This window comes from Trachinotus anak, unplaced genomic scaffold (assembly GCF_046630095.1).
Source record: "Trachinotus anak isolate AG129_WGS33_773 ecotype Australia unplaced genomic scaffold, CSIRO_AGI_Tana_v1 ptg000032l, whole genome shotgun sequence".
Taxonomy (NCBI): Eukaryota; Metazoa; Chordata; class Actinopteri; order Carangiformes; family Carangidae; genus Trachinotus; species Trachinotus anak.
The window spans coordinates 23458840-23476018 of NW_027273883.1; the positions used below are offsets into that span (position 1 = coordinate 23458840).

Sequence of the window (17179 nt, forward strand, 5' to 3'; positions counted from 1 at the left end):
ATGACATATGAATGGATCAGCCAGTGTCATCTTCCTCCAATACAAACATATTTATTGTGTGATTCATCAAAACTATTTTAAGACAATTTAAGAATGACTTCAACATCTTTTCTTTATTCATACTATGACATATTGTAGCTGTTTTTTGTATATATATTACTTGTACACTCCTTTCCCTCTATCACTACACCACTGGTCTATTACTTATAAAAGATACAGACCAACATTATCATCTCACAGTCATGCACACCACTAGCATGGCTAAAAAAATGATCTACAACAAATTGCAAGAAACATTAAATATTTGTAATTCATTGGCTTGAAAAAGTCCAATTTGATGATGAACCATCCTCAGCTTCAACCCATCATGAATCATGAATCATGAACATACTTTCAGCCAGAAGAGATTGAGATTCTTTCTGATGCTTGCTTTACTGAAGCTCAGCATGTTCAATTTCCTCCTTCTTTTCTCTTTCTTTTAACAGCAACTGAAGGAGATATCACTAACAGTCGCGCTTGTTAGTCAGCAGGGTATAATGTGTTGGTACAAGACAAGCAGCAGTTTAAACCCCAGTGTCTCATTCCAGGCAGCACATCTTCTGCTTGGACACTTCGCATTAAGATCTTCTGCTGAGCCACATCGCAGCTTTAGTTGAAAGGCAGAGAAACTGACACACGTGTGGTTATATTTACAGAGCGGCACAGATCCACCCACACAGAGACAAACACACACAGTTGAAGCAAAAAAAACCACACACATATTCACGTGGGAAGGCCCACTGCGTCATAACGACGTAAAAACAAGTGAGATAAGCACACATATAGAAACACATGCCAACACTCACAGCACCCGCTGCTGTAAAGCTACACACATATAGTGTGTCCCCACTCTGCGCAGTGTCATAGTCCAACGTCCCCGCCATCTCTGTCCTTAGTTTGTCTCTATTAATCTCACAGCAGCGAGGCGTGGACTGGTTAGACGCTCCACATCGCTCTGTAATCTTCTCTTAATGTGCTGCACTCTAAGCCTAAGTGAACCCATTTGGAGCGACTGTGAGCAGACTGAGATTCCTCCCATGTTATCTGAACAAGTGTTACTAATGGGTTTATCAATTAGGCCAAGTCCAATAACTGCATGTCTGCAATCTCCTTTAAATACACTCCGCCAGCGTAGCCCTGATTTCTGTAGCTAATGAGTACATGTACACTTAAAGAGAGTGTGTTTTTGTATGACTGTGAGGCCGTGGACAGTTTGTATGTGTTTTTATCTAGATGTCTGTGTGTCACTGACCTCACCAATCTATGTGTGTGTGTGTGTTTATGATGCACAAAAAGACGAGTTTTGAGAACTCAATATACACACCGAATGTACACACTGGATATATGTACACGTGTTTCATTGCAACACAAGTGATGCACTTGTGTGTGTGTGTAGAAGTTGCTGTGTATTGAATACTGTATGTTGTTATGTTGAGCCTGTACACAGCTTTTAAACACACTGTATTGCACCTGTGTGTGTGTGTGTGTGTGTATGCATGGATGGATGTTTTTGTGTATTTCCCACCTTTCGCCAACACAGACAAACAGTGAAATACTTGAAAGTGTTGATGTGAAATATTTATTTTGTCCTGGTGCAAAACATGATGTAACATCTTCTGACATTCAGGATAAAAACACATACTGTTTAATACTGATGTGATGAGTTAGCTAACAGCCACTGAAGGTTAACTCATAACCTGATAAAAGTGGATCATAAATTCATTAATTTCTAAACAGTTCTGTCATCAGAGGATTAACTGGAAACATTTTAAGTAGGAAGTGTGGTGGCCCTGAGAGCTCAATGCACTGCAACTTAATACATGCACATAGACAAAACATTAAAAAAATTCAGAAAACATCTTCATCAATCTCACAACATATGTGTTGCAAGTGCACACAACACAACCAAATACACAAAACACTCACAACACAGCAGAAGTGTTTCCAGGGAACACAAAAAAGTGATGAACCCGGCTGGGACGGACTTGCATGGAAGCTTAATAATAAATGTATTATAATACATTTATTATCATATGTGCACTTTTTGTTCAATGTTTTTTAGGGTCAAAACTCATAAAGCATTGAACAAGTGCGTCCCAGCTGGGTACATCACTATTTTGTGTCCCCTGGAAACACTTCCATTGTATCGTGAATATTTGGTTGTGTTGTGAGTATTCGCTCCTATTGGCTGTATGCAAATGCAGATGCACATGCACGTCCCCTCAGGTGGACATGTGTCAATGTCATTGAAGCGTTTGAGAGATGTGTTTTCCTGCACAGGTAACAGGCTGCTAACTTCATTTTCCTGTAATATCTAAATGTGCTGTAGTGGTTGGTTCTGTCAGTAGATTTAAGATGAGTGGCTATGCTAATAGTTTAGCATTCTGCTAACCATAGCCAAAGGCTGTGTTGCTTGTGTTGTGGAGCAGTCGAAGTGGATGGTTTTGATTTTGACGTCTCCCATCACTAAATGGCTCAACTGACCAACAGGTAAAAAGAGGTTATGAATTAGGTTAGGAATATTTTTGATTATTTTATTTTCCCTGCTGGACAGAGTAACTGAAGTGAAGGAGGAGATAAACCATGTCCAAATAAACACAAAAGGATGGATAGAAAGGTGGACATCTGCAGGTGAACAAAACCAAGAAAATAAGGTGGAATAAAACCAAATGTTCAGCTCCCTTTCGAGAAAATGGACAGACATACTGATGAATGGATGAGAGAAACAGAGATAAAGTGACAGAGGCTGACATGGAGATAAAGTGAACAAACAGCCCGAGACAGAAAGACTGACAAACTGGATGAGTGAAGAATTGATTCGGCCTGATGGCTTGTTGGACAGCCGTCACTGCGGATAGATGGAGACGGATGGAAACACAGACAGACAGGCTGACATAGCGTCAGAGAGAGAGAGACAGTGACACCCTGACACTGTTAGGGCAATAACACACAGTAGGCCATTCTGATAACATAGACAACAACACATTGTGTGCCCTTTTAGGTCCTCTGCTATTTTGTATCAGCACTGTATGTTGTCATTTCAACTGCTGCCAGCAGAAGACCTTCACATTATACTGGAAATGACAGAAAATAGGCGTCCAGGTAGCCGAGTGGTTAAGACGCAACATATCATCCCTGATTCATTTCATTTCCTGCCACAGACTTCTGCTGCATGTCATCATCTCTCTCTCTCTCCCCTTGTTTCCTGTCTACGTCTGCGATTGGTATCAATTCAAAAAAAGAGACCACAACAACTTTTACAACTTGTCAATTTGCTCACTTCCGATGATAAACAAATAAAGACAAACTAAAAGACAGCAAGCACAGCATTTTTCCTCATTAATCCTGGAGAGTGCAGCTGCACAGACAGAAAGTGGAGCTGGAGATAATAGAGAGCTAGACAGAGGGATTAAATCCACAATCTAATAACTGAACATGACAAGTAAAAACAAACCGTCTATATACTGTATATATCTCAATAGAACTGTGGGTATGTGCCTATTACAGGAAGTCTACAGCGGACACTAAAATGGCTTGTGGGTCAGTAGTCCAGGCGTGAGCCAAATGTTTTCATTCTGCCACTAAACTACAATACACAGAGTTGCCACCCGTCCCATATAATACAGGATCATCCTGTATTTTTGTACATGTCATTTCATTTATAAACTATGTCCTCTAAGTGCTGTGAATAATGTAATGTCAAGTAAAACCAAACTAATTATAGTCTACAAGTGGATTGGAGAAGTTAATCCTTGAGAATGAGTGTGCTGTGGGAAAATACACATATGGTAGCCTTCTACAGGTAAGGACAGCAGTACGGTGCCCTGATAGCTCACCAGGTAGAGTCTGTACCATAAAGGCTTAATCCTGACCACAGTGGCCCGGGTTCAGGTTCCAGTCTGACCAGTGGCCAGTGCATGTCACCCTCTCTCTATCCCTGACTTTCCTCTCTAATAGTAATTGTACTACTTGTAAATCAGTATTATGCTATATTTTTTATTACCCTTGATATTTTTGTTACCTTAGGTTATAAGCACATATAAGATTGTGTGTCAGCTTTTTGAGTTCCGTTATTCCTTCACATAGAAGGTGGTAACCCTAGAACTACATAACCGTGTGATTTTTTTTAAGCCTTAAGAGGTAAAGTTTTATTTCATAAAAAAACAAAAAAAACAAAACTGAGAATAGACATTGAACGTAATTTCTCGCCCTCTTAGCTGCATGACTTCTTCATCCTCTCATGTTGGACTGAGGGAAGACTGGACACTGCAGTGACTCACTATCACCCCCTCAGGTACTAAGTGATGTTACAAGACAAAATGGGCCAGGGCTAGCTGGTTAGCATGCTAACTTTAGTTGACATCTCTGCAAAACACCACACGTTATTTCTTCACATTCTGCTGATAATCTTAGTTAATTTTTGAATGTTTTAAACTAAATATTTACAGATAATGTCTTTGACTTGGTGTGATATAATATTAAATGTAACCTAATGACTGTAGACACAAATGCTTTTGTGGTTGTGGATGTTCTATATGAGGCAGATTGTTTCTGATGAATTAGTGTCAGAGAAAAAAATCCAAGTTTGCATGTGTGTAAAACAGACTATGGCAGAGTATATGAGCGGGTGTGTTTGTGTGAAATGTGAGGAGAAAGAGTGAGACACAGAATGAGCAAGTGTGAGAAACAGAGGAAGAGAGAGAGACCCAGAAAGATATAAAGACAGAGAGAGAGAGAGAACCCAGCTCCATAAGGACGTGAGCAGAATGCTGCCGATCTGAGCGAGAGGTGATATATAGTTTAGTCAGTAGCTGCGGGTCACGACAAAGCCTTTAACAGTAATGTCCTGGGAGTCGCCTCGCCCAGGGGACCCGCGCTCCATTTTACAGCCAAGCGACTGAGACTGAGACATTGTGGCATGACAGCTGGAGCAGTAAAGCCAGGCTCTAGTACCATCCATAACATGAAGGAGGCGTAGACGCCGCTGATACCACCACAAAACACCAGGCCCGAGGCCACACCGACAGCTGGCAAGTTAAGAGGGATGAAGAAAAAGGGGGCTTGGGAAATGGTAGGAAGTGGCAGGCAAGACAAAAGAGGAAGAGGAAGAAAAAAGAGCGAAGGAGATATATCTGCAGATTTAGACAGAGAGAAATAAAAGGTAGGAGAAAAAGATGATCTACGTCACAGGAGGGAAAAACAAACAGAGAGGAGGTAAAATGGGGAAGAGAGGCAAGGTAGGAAAAAGCTCAAAGATGCAGGATGAGGAATTTTAATATGAAATTCTTTCAAGTTTCTTTTAGAGCTGAAATAATTAGTCAGCTCCTTAAGTAATTATTTAACTAACTAATAACTGACAGAAAATTCATCTCCAGTCATTTTTATAATCAAACATTTTTAAAAGCTAAAATATAAAGGATTGGCTGTCTCTTTAGGGTCTGGACTTTTGTGCGGACAAAAAAAAGCATGAAGCATTTTTCATTTTATACACAAAACATTTCAGTGATAATTGCAAAAATAAGCAACAGATTAACTGAAAAGGAAAATAATCAATCTACGAGACTGATTCATAAAACAGGAGGATGGCGCTATCCTGGAAACAGATCAGATTTTTTTGTAGAACTGCACATATCTGAGAAATGAACGGCTATAGAAGCGAGACTGTAGAGCTACGCTAGTTGCTCTGTAAGGTTGTGCTTTAAGCTAAATGCTAACATCAGCGTGATAATATTCTCACAGTGACAATGTCAACACAATAATGTTTAGCATGTATGCAGTCGACCATGTTCACATCATAGCATGCTAACCTGCTGTATGGGTGCACAGAGGCTGATGGGAATGTTGTTGTTTTTTCTGGTATTTGGTTATAAAACAAAGAATTGGACCTGAAGGAAAAGTCAGGGGATCATCAAAGTGATTAGGAAACACTGAGAATGTCCCCCTGTAAAAAAATGAGCTCATAGGCCGTTTGTTCAGCAGGTTATTATGACCCATAGTTACGTTTTGTTGTTAGGCGACATCTAAAGGCCATAATAATTATGACAGGAGCAAAGGGAAAAGTGCGGTGACGTAGTTTATAGAGCGACATGTCAGGAGTGGATGGTGGGTGGATGGGTCAACAAAAGAGGAATATGACACAGGAGAGCAGTGTTCGATTCCCATGAGTAGTTTAAGTTGTTTCTATTATATTATATTATATCTATATGACCGTTCGACAAAGTTAATTATTATTATTGTAAGCATGACAACAAGGTCACGTAATGTTGAGGAAGTACTTACTTTCACCCAAAATCACTCTCTGTTCCTAAACCTAACCAAGCCATGACCCTTATTATAATAACCATGGTGACGAAGGTAGGTACGCAGCTCTAGGTCCGCATGTTTATTGTTGTAACCATGATAACCAAAGAACTATTTAAGGGGATGGGTTGTATCAGAGGGTTGAAAAAAATGACCCATATGGTTTTCCAGGTTGAAGGAAATGTTTGAGACACTGAATGTACACCGTAAATGTCTGGACCAAATTCATCCACGAGATGTTGACTTGATATGTGAAACTTCTGGAGGTGACAGTTGAAAAGTCAGTGGATCACCAAAGTCATTAGGATTCATACTGTGGGCACCATGAATGTCTGTACCACCTGTTATGGCAATCCATCCAATAGGTCTTGAGATATTTAAGCCTTGGCTGATCAACCAACACTCCATAATTACCTAATTGCCTCATGTTCATTAGTTCGAGCCCAAGTCTCAGTTGAGCTGAAAACAGAATTTTAGGTTGTGAGCCACCAAATTCGCTTTGTATTGATTTACTTCAGAGAGCGAAACTGCTTTCCTGATTTTCTCGTAACGGCACAGTGAAAGGCTGATGGGAAAACGACTTCTAACATTGTTGTCTGATGCAGAGATGATAAAATACAAGGTGTTGAAGAAGGAAAAACAAGCACATTGGCTTTATGGAAAATATGACCTTAATTATAAGAAAAAAATAACACGCACGGCTCAAACCATTGGCAAAAAAATAGAACCATCTATCTATTATCTATTAATATTTTTTAATCTTTTTAATAATCTAATATCACAACCATGACAAGAAATAAAATCAACATCACAAGGCTGGGGACTGAAGCCCCTCAGAATGTGCTTGAGCAACAAAAATCCACAGGGCATCACAAATACTGTTACACTGTAATATTGATGTGTGTGTGCCGTGCTGCTGGTCAGGTAGACACTCACTTTACTTCTAAGACAAGAGCCAGAATTCCTGCAGCGATCGGAGCAGCACTGGATGTTCCTGGAAAGTGTGTAACACAGCCATCGCCAATGTTGGTCACCGTCACCTGGAGAAACCACAAACCAACAAGTACAAGTACTATATGTAGATCAGCATCAGGACACAAAGCAAAAAGTTCTACACAACTTCTCCTTTGAAATAGATTTTGGAAGCGAATGCAGCTTTGCAGCAAATCAAGCCAGAAAAGTTGCAACACTGGAGCAGCGACTGTGTGTGCAGTGTTTTTTTTTCTGTCATTAGAAAATGCCAACACAATTTTACAGTGATGATAATAATATTAAAAAAAAAACAACTTGTGTCTGGTTTGACCACCTCCTGACGGGAGGTGAAAAAGGGCAGGCACCCCAGCAGACAAAGGTGATATCACACTCATAAAATTGGCTTCTCTGTTTCTGTAGCTCTGGAGTTGGCACTGCATGTTTTTCCTGGCTTTTCACTGTTACCTCCGCCATCAACACCTCGGCTTCTTCCTCTCCCTTCCTCAGCCACTACAGCCACGCTTTACCTCCAATTAACACTTGTTTGCTTCTGTGTGTGTGTGTGTGTGTGTGTGTGTGTCTGTGTGTGTGTATGTGTGTGTGTGTGTGTGCCCAGCAGTCACCTAGGTCATTTGGCAGGCCTCTATAAATATCACACCAGTGGCTGCTCTTTAACAGGCTTCTCACAGCTCAGAGGAGTCAAAGAGCAGGGCTGCTGGCGTGCGCACACACACACACACACACACACACACACACACACACACACATACACACACACACACACACACACACACACACACACACACACACACACACACACACACACTCATTAATGATAAATGTTGTTGTTAGATGTGTTAGGCGGAACACGCACACTAACCAGAGGTAGTGAGCCTCCTACGCTGGCCCCTGTCAGAGTGACGGCCATCACCCCAGGGCAGGCCTCGCCAAAATAGGCGGGCTTCCCTGTTTGAGTGACGGCGCCAATGGCAATGGTGTAGATGGAGTTAACATAACCGTCTGCACCACAGTGGTCATGCTGTAGTCCACCATTACCTGCTGCCCACACAAAGATGCTGCCCTTCCCACCTCGGCCCTGCAAACACAAACAGAGGGACGTCAAGGTGAAACAAGTGGAAAGAGGATTTCAGAAAGACTGTTTCCATCTAGTGGTCAGCAGAATATTTCATATATCACTTACTAATAAACAAGTGGAAAAGTGGAAAAGGGAAACATGTATTTTTTACTATAAAAAAAAGAAAGAAAGAAATTGAAGCAGTATTTCAAGAAGGAATTATAAAGAGAAACCTTGTGGTTTGAGGAAAAACTATCATTTCAATTTTCAGTCTTTTCAGCTGTTTTCTTGTTCCGAAATCTGTAGTTTTTATCAGCATACAAATGAAACATGGTGGGAGTAGTCTATTGTATCTTCTCAGTTCTTATATCAATAACAATGTATTTTTTGAATTTCACAAGCATCAAGTACAACAAACACAGCCAAAACCAAAGAAATGCTCAGCCACAAAACAATAATCACTACAGCATTAAACAGGCAGTGGTCAGTGTAACTCAAAACAATCAAAGGAACTTTATGCAATTGTAAATATGGGCCAATAAATCAGGGCAGTGCAACGACAGATATGTATTTCAAGGTCAAGAATGAATCTCCAGGCTTAAATTATGGTTCTCAGTCTGCAGTTAGCAGAGCTGAGCATCAGTCACTGGTCAAACACAAACCTCAAAGCTGCTACAACATGTGCACCGCATTCATTTACTCAGGAAGTAAGCATTGTGGCACTAGAAGAAGTATTAGTTCAATTTCTTGTAATGTTTTGATTTAAGAAACAAAATGATATGTGGTCAAACTTCCTAACTACTTTAAAAAGGGGTTCTGCTATTGAGAGAACAAGAGAAGAAATGTTTCCTCATGTTAAAACTGCATCCATCACCTGACTAATATCTTCATAATTCTCCATATTAATTGGAAACAGGAAATGCCAAAAAGGCACTTGTCTGAACTAATAATGGACCACTCTGCATGGACATTCGTTTTTTAAGGTCTTAAAAAAAATGAAGAATTTGTATCTAGATGGCCAGATAATCCAAATACTCAATATTTTCTCCATCAATTCTCAGCTCCACAGACAGTGCGAGTGTCTGCTTCACATCTGACAGAAACTAGTGTGAACTTAGAGATGAAAGCCATACCTTGTGAGGTCCTAGCTGGAGGGCCTGCTCTGTCAGGCTGTGTGGCCCGTCCATCTCAGCCCCATCGTCCCGCGGGCCCCAACTGCAGACGTAGATGTCGATGAAGTGGATGTTGAAGGTCAGCGCTGTGGCCTCCATGGCATCATTGACAGAGCCGTTCAGCAAGCGGATACCTGGACAGATCGAAAAGGTCACAGAGATCAGAGTTTGGAAGGAGGCCTGTGGAAAGATGAAACTCAAATTGACAATTGACAATGTATTAAAAATGCTGAGGGAGCATTTTGGAACATAACGTGAGGATTCGGTTTTTATTTTGTAAAAAAGTTCACGTGATATCACACCTACAAAAAAATTTACAATAACAATGGAGCAACACTTGAGGTGCATGTGCATCACAAACATATTCTGAGCACTCTTACAGCAGCTGGTCTATACTAGAGTCAGTTTCTCTGTTTTGCTGTGCCTGTTTCTTATGTGTCAGTCTTTGTGTTGTTTGATATTTTATCTGTGTCTGTCTCCTCTTTTTTTCCTCACTGTCTGTTTCTGTGTCTCACTGCATTTCCTCTCACCGACTGGGAGGACTGTACTGCCTGCTCTCACTATATGTTTATTTCTCTGTTGCTGAAATAAAAATGTTGAAATGAATCCAGGTTTTTAGAAGCTATTTTTATGAGAATGTATGTCAAAGTGACTTAGCCACTACTGGCTATAAAATGAAATTACACAATGTTTTCTATACTGTAATTAGTTTCTCCTCAACATTGTTGGTTGTACTGTAGCTAAAAAGAAACCTCTTCAGACTTGCTGAATTCAAAGTTTTATTTATTGTCTACAAGTCACTAAATGGTCTGAGGCCTAAATATAACGGGGTGAAATTGCTTTCAGCCACTATGCTGCCTGCTGCTGGAACCAGCTCCCAATGGATAAAATCTGCCCAAATCATAACTGGTTTTAAAAAAAAAAGCTGCAAACTGCTCCGTTCCCCACTGCCTTCATTTAATCTTTTGATTGTGCACTTTAATTTGATATTATCTGTACTATAATATGTTTTATAATCTTTATACTGTTTTGCTACTATGCTTTTTAGCTCTATTTTTATGCTTCTGTTTTTTCTGTTAAGCATATTGAATGACCTCTCATCTAAAAGTGTTTTACAAATAAATATGCCTTGCCTTAGTAACTATTACAACTAACTAGCTTTCACATTCTGGAGCATAATGGCTTTTGATTTTTCTGGATTATCAGCAACAAAGAGTCCCTTTAAAAAGCATGTGCAATGTGCAACCATATAGACTCAAAAGTATTAAGTATTAAAGTATTAAAGTATTAAGTATTAAACCATTTACCAATTACCTGCAATGCAATTAGTGTTTGGTTGTGTATGAAAGACAGTCCAACATTTGATTAGTTTGGCACCTTCTAACAATCTCAGGCTACATCCATACTAATACCGTGCAGAAGACAGTTTTAGCTTTGCATCACATATAATCTCCGTCCATACTAACACACCTTAAAACACACATCACATGACCACTGACGTACACCGGGCAGAGACAAAATCTGAACAAACAATAATGAAGAGAGAGATGGAGGCAGAGAGAGAGAGATACAGGAGTTGTGATATGCACAATTTGGCAAGCAATTACTGTGATTTCAATTGGTTAATATTATAGGGCTACAGGGTATGGTAATATTATATACTGATTGGGGTAATGAATTGTAAAAAAGAGAAGCTATGATATTTCTGACAATAAGAATAATAACTATGTTAGTAAATACATCTTTGTTGTTTCGATAAACCCTATTGTCTTGTTTTTGCATCAATTAAAAGAAAAAAAAAGACACACGCCGAGCATGCACACGTATGAACAGGAAGCAGATTATCTACTCTGCAGTTGGTTAGTAGCAGAAAATACTACAAACAAGAAACAGCAAAGGCAGTTGTAGCATTAAAATGCAGAATTTAACTGCCCAACAGCTGCTAGCAAAGACAACAAGGTCAGTATCGCTTATAATCCATTCTCCATGTTGCATTCATCAGTGGTAGTTGTGACAGATGAGACCCAATCAGGGAGTGAACGTGGGTGTCTGCGTGATCTTCCCGTCTACACTACAATGGAACCCCAGAGTTCTCAAATTAACACGAGTCCAGCAGCGTTTTCAAAAATCTCCGTTCAGGGACTGGAAAACTCCAGATTAGTGTGGATGCCAGCTGTAACTGTAGCATAGATGATGCGTTATAACTAAAGCATATAAGCGTGGATGCAGCCTTACTCTTCAATGTGATGGATACACTGACACAAATTTAAAAAAGGGGAAACTGCTATGAACATCCTTTATCATAACAATAACATGCTGATTAAAGCAACACCACATTTATTTTTTTATTCAGTGACAAATTAATTTACAGGACATGATAATAATAAAAAGCCCAATTATATTAAATTATTTTCATATAGACCTACATTACATTGTTGTGGCAATACTGCTTGCAATACTTGCAATATGACTGTGGCAGTAAGAGCCTTGGCTGACATGCAGTGCTGTGTTTTGAAATAAGTGGCAAACAGAATAGCTACAGGGAGAGAAAGCTGAGGTAAGTATTTTCCTCTATTCGCCTCCAGGGAGCCTAGAGGGCACAACTTAGTATACAATCAAAGTTGAAAATAGCAGCCAAAATAGCATCCCAAATGCAGTATGCACATAATACAAGGGTGGATTACTTCACATTATGTAACAGTTTGTCAGTCCAGCACTGTTGAAGAGAGGAAGAAAGGTTCAGGCTGTAGCTGCTTCCCAGCAGCCTGAATCACAGTGGTGACACTGCAGTGATGCTACAGAGACTTTTCACTGTGTTTGTCTGATTCTGATGGAGAATCTGGTGAAGAACAGAATTACATGTAAACTCCACTTCTAATTGTTTTATATAATCTGCTTGCAATGCATCAAAATGCATTTCAAGCTGATTCCCTGGGCTTGATTTGTCTTCTCTCTACTGACTCATCACGTTCATGGATGGATTCAAAAACAACAAATCTAACAAGGCTACTTTAAAACATAAATGCTCTGAGAATTTGGTGTAAATTTCCAAAGCGAAAGCAGACACAGAGGTAGAAATTCAGCTCAGTCAACACTCATCTTCAGACAGCGAGCACAGGTCTCAACAGCACCCAGTAGTTCAACATGCATCTTTCATTTGGGTCTTGCCCTTTCATCTCCTTTGTGCTAGACTCTGTTTATGAGTCCGGATAATATAGACTCAGCAAGGTGAAATTAAGACTAACTGTAGAAAGAGATTCATGGTCTTGCTTCGCAAAGTGTTTTTTTTTCTTTTTTCTCTTTTTATCAATCCTGCAAGAGGCTCTCATCAGCCTCTGACAAATGAGGGGAGGGTAGGGGTGAAAGATCACAGCAGGGTTCAAATGTCAGAGTTCAACCGAGGGATTCTTCTTTTTATAGTCTCTGCTTCATGCTGGTGACACCACTGCATGAAACTGATTTTAAGGCATAAAGATCTGAGTGCTGTGAGAAAGTTTCTCACTCAAAAATCATGTAGCCCTCATTATTTTGTTCTTTGTGGCACTCTTAGTGAATCCCATAAAAATATTTGATTTCACAACAGAAAATCCTTTGTGTTCGGTTCATTCATCCCTCAGCAATGTTACAACCAACACTAAAAAAGCCATTACTGAAGCTCCCGCTAAAAAATAAGCAGCTAAATAAGGTCAGCACAGCTCAGTAGCAAGCCAGTCACCATGTAGTCTATCATATTCACACAAAGTCAGAGCTAGACACACACACCAAATGCACAATATCTGCATGTGCTTATCTACAAATGATATAATCTCACAACTTTTTTTTTTTTTTTTTTCAAGAAATATTTCTCACGGCCTGCAACCAAAATCAAAAGATTTCACATACACACACAACACGTACACACACGTTACAGACTCATACTCATCCCTGTAACTGCTTTTGTGAAATGAATCTAATGGTCTGGAGGATTTATGTTTTTTTCTTCAGCTGTTATTAGTGAGATGTTACATTAATACATGGAAAACATGTTGCATTTCATAAATGTTAAATGATACAGTGTTTGTTTAATACAGATTATTTGCTTTGGTGGTTAAGTGTCTCCCTCAGAAACAAAGCAATAGCTCAAGCCAAAAAAAAAAAGTTGCAAAAAAAAGAAAAGAAAAATTATTTTTTTTCCAGTTTCAAGTACAGTTGATGAGGCTGTTTTCAGCTGTATTTACCACCACACACAAACCCAACACTGACAGGGAAAGGCTGCAACAGAGCAGGAGACTACCAGGACTACAAAGTCATATATTCTATGATTTTCTGCCAAAATGAGAGATTTTAGTTTTTTTATTGTATTCTCACGAATGCTGTCCAGTTTAAAAGAAAGGATTAGTGAGCTCTGACAAATGCTTTTGCATTTTTTTGCATGTCATAGTCTTAGCCAGTGCAGTACACCCACAATGCACTGCCTCCTACTGTCTCTATAAGGCTGTATTGTTTTCCTCACCTCCAATCCTGGCATTGAAGGCAATGCCCACACCACAGTAGGAGTTGTTGGCCTCCATGGCAACTTCCCCTGCACACCGGGTCCCGTGACTGAAGCAGAGAGGGAATAAGATGTTAGCCACATACTGAGACAGAATATGCACAGATGTCAGTTTTCCTTTTATTTTTTGATATGCTGACTTGAGCATGTCCTCAAATTAAGCCTGGCCAGACAATTTTTGCACAGTGCATCCCCAATTTAAGACTGGTACAGACAAACACAAGATGCTGGAAACTGAAATTCATAACGAGGAAATCATTCTGCTGCTAATTCCTGTTCATACACAGCACAGAAAACATAAAATAATGTATTATTTCCAAGCGTGATGCCCAACATATGTGATGTTAGGCATCACATATGTTGGAGGGGAGGGTTTAGTGAATGGTCAGTTAGCTGCTAATTTACCATTCGCTAAACCCTACCCTTTAGCTATGGCTGAAAAGTTGTCTGTTCTCTCACAGCACTTAAAATCTATTGTAATTTTCACAAAGAAATAGACAAAAGCATTTTGACTCAGCAACCGTCAGTTCGCCGGCTGAAATGACGACTGTTTTGACAGATTTTATTAACTAGCTAACTAAGTTAATGTTAGCCCCGTGAGTTGGGTAAAAATGTGTTTCGGTTAATTTTTTGGTCAGTGTATCCAGCTCCCTCAATTTAAAACAAGAACCATGTAAAAGGGAAACAAGTCTGTATCTTCATGATAATGATGAAAAAGCATTATTCTTGCATTGCAGAGGAACATTTTTCCTTATTTCTCTTTAGAACAAGATACTTACGATAGACAAGCAAGACTGAGATTAGCTTCATGATTTATTGGTATTTTTAAATAGTACGTTTTAACTTTACAAGAGAAAAGGCTTTTAGAATGAGGACCAACCAGGGTGTTTAATGTTTTAAATCCATTCCTGACACTGTTGCTCTTTTTTGTTTTTGTTAATGCGTAGGCTGAATAAATGGGTCAATTGAATTGAAGTCTCCAAAGAAAAGAAACAAAAGAATAACAGTAATTACCTATTCTCCTCATCTCTGACAGGCATGGGATCATGAGACACACCGTGTAAAGAACACAGGTCAAAACTGGCGAGGACCTCCTGTAAGCCAGACACAAAACAAATGAAGCACTGTGTAAGACAATGTAACTCACAACACAAAACATCTGAGTGGCACGGCAGGAAATGAAGGAATCCCATTAAAAACTCTTGATCCTGGTGCTTGAATTACAGTTGTCTGTCATCATATTTCTTCGGACTGATGGTAATCACTGTCACTGAGGAGATGTGTGCGTGTGTTGTTTATGTGTGTGCCTCATAAAAGTGAGCATGGTTGAATGACTTGTTTGCCAGAGTATATAGGCATAACGAGAGGAGGATGTCTTGGCAGCAAACTGAACAAGAGCAATTATGTATCTCCCTCTCTCTCCCTCCCTCTCCCTCTCCCTCTCTCTCTCTCTCTCTCTCTCTAGCCAGGCTTATCCATGCCAGACAATCTGCTCTGACAAAGCACAAGTTGGCCTGCATGCTTCAAACTGCCTATAGGATTATAAAAGACAAGGCTGGAGCAAACAACACTGCCACTCCACATATGCTTTATGGATAGCCAGCACAACACCGGCCTAACAGAATATGAAACTTATTGTCTGAGGTTTTCAGTAATGGAGAAGTCAGGCAGTTAAAGAGAAAGTCAATACAAAGATTTCCCTGTAATGAAAATCCACTTGTTTGTGTTGGTGACTGAATATAAACTCTCATGGAAGGACAGCTCAATCAGAAATTACATTGGACCATCCCTGAGATCTACTTGAGGTAACTGGAGTGATGATATTTTACAGCCCAGCTTTCATGAGATTTGGTAGTTAGTCAGTTATTGTTTAAAAGTCACATTTGAAGTCAGGTTTACTTACAAAGTTTTTCTGCAGGTCCTTATTTGTGTGATCCAACCCTTAAAAAAAGAACAATTACAATTCAATCAAAAATCAAACTCAGTAGTTCAGTTCAGATCTTCATTATCTCACAGAAGGAAATTATCTTTCCAGCAAGGCATACGTTGGCCCTGAGAGCTCAATGCACTGCAACTTAAGAAAATCACATGCTAATAGACGAAACACAAATCAGAAAACATCTTCATCAATTTGAAAACACATGTGCTTCAAATACTCACAACACAACCAAATACATGAACACAACTAAGCGCAACAGAGGTGTTTCTGGGGGACACCTGGTAGAGCATGATGCCGTCATCCTAACCACAGCAGCCCGGGTTCGAGTCTGAATCGAACCTGTCTCTCTCTTTCACTGTCCTTATCAGAATTAAAGCAAAAAATAACAATAACATAATAAAAAAAAGTGAACCTGGCTGGGATGTGCTTGTTCAATGCTTTTAACTTCAAAAGTCACAATCTGGCATTGGGTCGAACTCGAAACTGGGCTGCTGCCCTCCTATTTCACATATTTCAGTTACCACACCAACAAATCAACAAGGAAATCAGAACAGCTCAAAGCTGTATTTCTTATCTATGAGAACCAAGCTTACTATAGTTTTTCACAGTTGTCACTTGTATGAGAAGGTGGAAGTGATGTTCTTCTGAAGTCAACAGCCAAATCCTTAGTTTTAGATATTTTCAGAGGACAGGCTCATGTGATGAGTGATTTCCATGAAGCAAACTGACAACAAATATGCCATCTGCAAATTTACGATCATCCCTGTCCATGCATTGTCTGCTACAGTCATTGGTAGAGAATAAACACTGGCAGGCAAAGAACATGACCCTGCAGAAAGCCATTAGAGGTCAGATGCTGCTTTGACAACTGTTTTTTTTTTCTTTGACCCTCTGAGGTCTACAAGTGAGGAAGTCCACAACCTATGTGACAACATTAAAATCAAGAGTAAAAATATGTGGGAGTTTGTAAAGTCTAATTGTGGTTGTAGTTGTCTGATACAAGCAGAGGAAAAATCAATGAATAAAAGTCTGTGTGCCATCAAGATGCTTAGAATAGGTGATGGTAGGAGTGTGCAGGAGGAACCTGAAGATCAGTTTTTCATTTCTAATGTTTTGGTGCAATAAAAGGGTGCATTCAGACGTGCCTAAGT

At 39.7% G+C, this 17179-nt stretch overlaps 1 protein-coding gene across 1 annotated transcript in view; it reads right to left on the minus strand.

Moving 5' to 3' along the window:
• Positions 1 to 17179, minus strand: part of LOC139612671 (furin-like protease kpc-1) — a 180786-nt gene that overhangs the window by 62155 nt on the left and 101452 nt on the right. Inside the window, exons 7-12 of the mRNA XM_071468476.1 lie at positions 15993 to 16030; positions 15104 to 15183; positions 14051 to 14139; positions 9520 to 9692; positions 8192 to 8407; positions 7276 to 7379 (exon numbers count right to left, since the gene is read on the minus strand). Of these exons, the coding sequence (XP_071324577.1) occupies positions 7276 to 7379; positions 8192 to 8407; positions 9520 to 9692; positions 14051 to 14139; positions 15104 to 15183; positions 15993 to 16030 (700 nt within the window). The remainder of the gene's footprint in view (positions 1 to 7275; positions 7380 to 8191; positions 8408 to 9519; positions 9693 to 14050; positions 14140 to 15103; positions 15184 to 15992; positions 16031 to 17179) is intronic.